This window comes from Gossypium hirsutum, chromosome D05 (genome assembly GCF_007990345.1).
Source record: "Gossypium hirsutum isolate 1008001.06 chromosome D05, Gossypium_hirsutum_v2.1, whole genome shotgun sequence".
Classification (NCBI taxonomy): domain Eukaryota; kingdom Viridiplantae; phylum Streptophyta; class Magnoliopsida; order Malvales; family Malvaceae; genus Gossypium; species Gossypium hirsutum.
Window position 1 is genome coordinate 58,050,773 of NC_053441.1, and position 5,328 is coordinate 58,056,100.

General features: G+C 32.2%; 1 protein-coding gene across 16 annotated transcripts; it reads right to left on the minus strand.

Annotated features, from left to right (window-relative positions):
• Nucleotides 1-473: 473 nt before the first annotated feature.
• On the minus strand, nucleotides 474-5,328 carry LOC107903653 (rRNA biogenesis protein RRP5). Of its 16 annotated transcripts, none has more exons than XM_041092287.1 (7): nucleotides 5,073-5,320; nucleotides 4,806-5,002; nucleotides 4,512-4,711; nucleotides 3,708-3,825; nucleotides 3,289-3,434; nucleotides 3,140-3,205; nucleotides 474-738 (listed from the first exon to the last, which is right to left on the minus strand). In XM_041092287.1, the coding sequence occupies exons 4-7, from the start codon at nucleotides 3,800-3,802 to the stop codon at nucleotides 695-697; spliced, it is 351 nt and encodes a 116-aa protein (XP_040948221.1). In that variant the 5' UTR covers nucleotides 3,803-3,825; nucleotides 4,512-4,711; nucleotides 4,806-5,002; nucleotides 5,073-5,320; the 3' UTR covers nucleotides 474-694. The 16 variants fall into 16 exon arrangements, with proteins under 16 accessions (XP_040948221.1, XP_040948214.1, XP_040948215.1 ...); XM_041092280.1 differs by having other exon boundaries at nucleotides 3,708-4,240; nucleotides 5,073-5,297; XM_041092281.1 differs by having other exon boundaries at nucleotides 3,708-4,240; nucleotides 4,512-4,739; nucleotides 5,073-5,297.

The window sequence follows — 5,328 nt, forward strand, 5'->3', positions numbered from 1 at the left end:
TGCCGCTAAAGATCGTGAGCTTTAGCGGCGCTTTAGCCACAAATGCCGCTAAAGAATATGATCTTCAGCGGCACTTTTCCACAAACACCACTAAAGAATAAACCTTTAGCGACGCTTCTAGCAAAAACGCCGCTAAAAACATAACCTTTAAAATATTATTTTAATCAAATAATATTTATCAAAATAAATATTATATTATGTTTTGTTTTTTTAATTTGAACTTTAAATATACTTGTTAAGGATAAATAAAAAAATATTTTTTAAATTAAATTTTCTATGAAAAACTTAACTTTAAAACTAAATATAAAAAATTAATGAATTTAGCTTTAGAATTTAAAATAATAAATTAATAACACAAATAAAAAATTAGAAAATTAGAAAATTTAGATTCCTAGAGTCAAACCATAATGATTTTCTCGTAGTAGTAAGAAACTAAAAAGAAAAAGAAAACTATGAATGAAGTAGATATCATAAAAAGAAATCCGCAGATGATTTTCTAGCAAAACATTTTTACATGATTAGTTCATAAAATCCACATCTTCATTACACAAGAGAAAGGACATTACATATCTAAAAGAACATAAAATGCTTTGCACAAATAGGATGAAAAAAGCTAGAAAGGAGGTACAAAATTGTACATCTTTATCAAGTAGGAAGAAGTTCTGTGCAGCTGTATCTGCATTTCCTGTCATCCTTACAACAGCTTGAACAGCCATGCTAAGAACACCAAGCCCTGCACTGGAAGCCAGAAAGAAAAGTTTTTATGAGAAATAAAGCTGTGAGGGAATGGATGCAAGGAGCCGTTCATGTCAAAAGAAATCTCCACAATCGGTAAATAAAACAAAGTACCACCAAGCATTTCATATGTTCCATTCTATGAATAACAAAGTAAATAAGCACATATTTTACTCATAAAGTGGGTCTTCAATTAGCTTTAGATTGTTAGTACCAACATCTAGCATATCTGGGAGTATATGTCAGAGACAGATTGATTTAATAATTAAAGTTCTAACACAAGACAAGAGAGTTGCCATCACAAGAAAATGTTGAAAATGTAAAATACGATAATAACATGGAGCAAACATTTTCAGCAAGATATAATCCACACACACACATTTTGCTCAGCCATAAAAATTATTTTAATATGATATATTATCATATATTTAGCTTTCCAGCTAAGTATGAAACCCTTATGGGGCCTTCTTTTATTTGCCCAAATTAAAAATGGTCATACCAATGCAAAGTAAATCGGTTTAATTTGATTCCATCTCTATTTTATTTTATTTATATTTAATGATAAAGTATATACATTTTCATATAGGAATAACTTTTAATGGGTTGAACCTAATTCATGAACACTTTCAATTTAAAAAATAAAATAAAAGCAATAAAAAGCGTGAAGGCAATAAAAAAGACAGACACAAAATATCATTAAAAGATAACATGAATATGATATAAAAATAAGAATATTTAAAAATTATTAAATAAATAGTGAGAGATGAGAGGTAGTTGCACTCTCATCAAGCAGTGTATAACTCACTCATTTAAATGCACCACTTCCCACTATAATGGCTCGCACACAAACATTCATTTCATGGGGTAACTCTTTCCTTACACAGGCTAATAGCTTGCCTTCATAAATTTGCTTCTTCTCTCTCACACTTGAATAGAATCTTTTGAACCTCTCAATTTATTAATTAGAGAAGAAAGATCTCTCATTTCTCCAACCAATCTTATGTTTCAGAACTTATTTTTTTATTTATTTTGTTTATGTGTTTAGTTGACAAAAGCTGATTCCAAGGGAGTTTTTATGACTTTTTTCCTTTTTTAATTTATAGATTTCTATTGACAGCTTCAACTATGCCTTGTCCTTAGGTGACACATTACTGAATCAAATTACTAATATATATTTATATATTTAGTATTTAAATGTTTATTTCTATTTGGTCTAATGGCTTTTTTTGCCCTCCAACTTTATAACAAAGTTATTTTAGCTCTCCATTTAATTTTTTTTATTTTTTTAGCCCTCAAACTTACCAAATGAAATGCCATATGTCTTCAATATAAGCTCTAAAATAATCTCTAAAGCAATTAGACACACATAATATGCATCCAAAAATCGACCAACAGTTCAAGATTAAAAAACTAGAAAAATAAATACTGAAGCAAAAGAAAGCACCATAAGGACAAATCAGCATTCCTAGAAGAAAGGAGAAATTTATTAAAAAACTTAAAATCTTTCTTTCTTGAAGATGCAGGTTGAAACAGAAAGTACATAAGTTAAGAGGCACCATGAAGCATCAAACATGTACAAAGGGGAAAGACACACATAAATGGAAGTCAGACACAGAAGTATGCTACACAGAAAATGGCTTTTCATTTGCAAAGAAGGTTTTGTGACAGGACTAGTGCCTTATCTGATTGGATGAGAAAAATACAAGTTCAATCATGTTTAAATTGATTTGATTCCCATGATAAAAATGGAATTAACCAAAAATAAGAAGCCTCTAATGAAGTGCATTTTTAAAGAGATTAGCATAGATATTAACTCAATAATCCACTGGGCAACAAAGTAGGAAGCATTTTAAAAGGTCAAATTTCTTGTATTGCTGTAAATTACTTTTGATTTAATTGTTATTCAAATAAATCCTCTGCATCTAATTAATAGAATAAAACAATGTCTCACATAATGAGTCTCTTTAAAGAGAAAAACTGACAAGGATGATCCAGATATACAATTCTACGCCAGTAAATTCAAGATAATTGCCTTTCTTATTCTAATTCTTTCTTTTTGTAACTTATGATTGGAACATTTTCAAAGAGGTTAAGTCATAATAGTTTCTCAGAGAAAACATATTCTACCCAAGGAATCAAATACAGTTGCAGTCACCCTTCTTAGACAATCCATTTTTTTTCTTTTTGCAAAACAATTTCCCCCCATCTCAAGTACATCTGTTTTTCTTATGTTTGACCCATTTTCTATATACTTTCCTACACTGAAGATTCGTTATTTGTGAGTTAACAGGAACTGCCTTAAATATAAATTTCTGTCATTTCAGATAGAAAATGAGATGATTAAAAATTTGGAAAGGGGAAATAATAACAAACACTGACAAGATGCAGCTACAAACAAGATTACCTAGAACCAGCAGTTGATCAAACTTATATCCAGGCTTCAGGATTGACTTCAACAAGGCAGCACGTTCTGCAAAACCAGACAGAACCTGAGAAAAAGCCAACACAAGAAAGTACAAAAGGAAAATTCTATAGAGGCAAAGAAAAGCATACCATGATGATCTGCCAAATGTTCATTAAATATCATACCCTTCAAGTGAGCTTTTGAGTTAACATTTATAACTACTGCAGAGGAAGTTAAACCCTCAACAACCCCAGAAACTATGCTGCCCAACTTGACCATATCGTCTTCAGAAATCCTGCCATTCAAATTTTCAAGCAGAACTAGAGCAGTGTCACCATACAACTTCACAGAGGAAAGAAATCACTAGCACATAGTTATATATCAGCAAAAACTTTTTGGGTTGAATGTCACTGGATACCAGCATTAAGATGTTCCCAGCTATTTACCAATCAAGTTTTCAGCAAGGAAAAGGTGACAGGGAAGAAGTATTAGTTCACCAATAAGTCCACTAACTGAAAAGATATATATTCATAATAACCATATATACCAGATGCTCATTGAAACAAACCTCACGGGCCTCATCTGCAAGCTAAGATTGACATGCCTTGAAGCAGGTGAAGAACCAGTTACTCTGCATTTAACAACTTGTCCCACATGAAACATTGAATTTGGATCATCTCCTGGTCCTAAGCCAAGTTCGGATCTCATTTTGTAACAATGAATAATCAATTATCAATGAAGATTACTAAGGCAAAGGATGATAAGAATTGCCCAACACATAATATGCATCCAAAAATCGACCAACAGTTCAAGATTAAAAAATCGACCATCATAACTACCTCTTCACAGCTCTCAGCATCTCAACTCTCTTCAACAAAATTCATTTCAACCGAAAATAGAAGAATTGAGTTATCTACTTTGATACAAAAGGCCACAGCTTTGATAAATTGAAATCATACTAAAATGGAGAGAAATTCCTTTGTTTCCAATAACATAGCAGCCATTCTTTATCCTCAATGTAACAACAATGTCAGTCATTAAAATCCCATCTGATCAACGAACTGTGCCATCTACTCCAAAAAAAAAAAAGCAAGAAGAGTGCTGCAATGACATGATAAGAATCATCTACATTATAACTAAAATGTTTGATTGTTTAATTGAGTTAATATTACGAGTTAATCTCATACCAACTTAATTGAAAAAATATATAAAGTCAATTTATATAAAAAGGTAAAGATATTACTAAAGTTATATATATACTAAACAGAATAGAAAATCACTTTCCTAAGCAACACCACACACAAAATTGGCTGTGGCTGATGAACTTGTTGTGTAAAAGAAAATTAAAACTATATATGTTCAGGGAACTTACTATTCACTGTGTATAAGATTTTGAAATCTTTAGGAATCTGCTTCCATTTGACTGATCGTTTATGCCAGGGGAGATTTTCTGGTGCCGAACATGGAAAAACAGAGGAGTCGAGCAGTATTACAAACCAACGGATGCCACCACAAAAACCTCGATCTTTCAAAGCAGGTAAAAGTTCTTAACGAGCAGGTAATCTTAAAAGACTGTAAAGACGCGATAAAGTAAGACACCCTGGATGGGAGGAAGGATAAGTTAGCCAGCACGTCAGATAACATGATAAGGAATCCTTAGACTTACGGGCTGGAATGTGCCGCTCCGCTTAGTCGACTGACAGGCATGGAGAAGAAAATCAGATTGACCTAACTCTAAATGAAACTGTGCATAACTTCTCTTCTTATTTAGATTTCTCCCATTTGAACCACATTCTTCCCTTGAAACCCTAGTCTCTGATATGGGTTTGTCGAAATCGCCAGATTCTTTTTTTCTTGTCATTCCTTAAAAAGTCCCAAAAGTAAATAAAATTAAAAAAGTAAAACAAAACAAAAAACCAGGATATCAACAAACCCTTCTATCAGTTTCATCAGTTCTTCCAGCGATATGTCTGGGTGATTCCATCCCATCTTCTGGTTTTCTTCCTTCAAGTCTGTTGTTGGAAATGGGAAATTTGGGGGATTTCAGCTGAAGAAAAACAAACTTTTATTTGGGGGATTTAGGGCGCACGACGGAGATGAGAAGAAATGGGAGTAATGACCAAAATTTTTTTTTAGAAGTGAGCGGGATTTTGATTATCTTTTATTTTCTTCTATATTTGTGTCGTTTT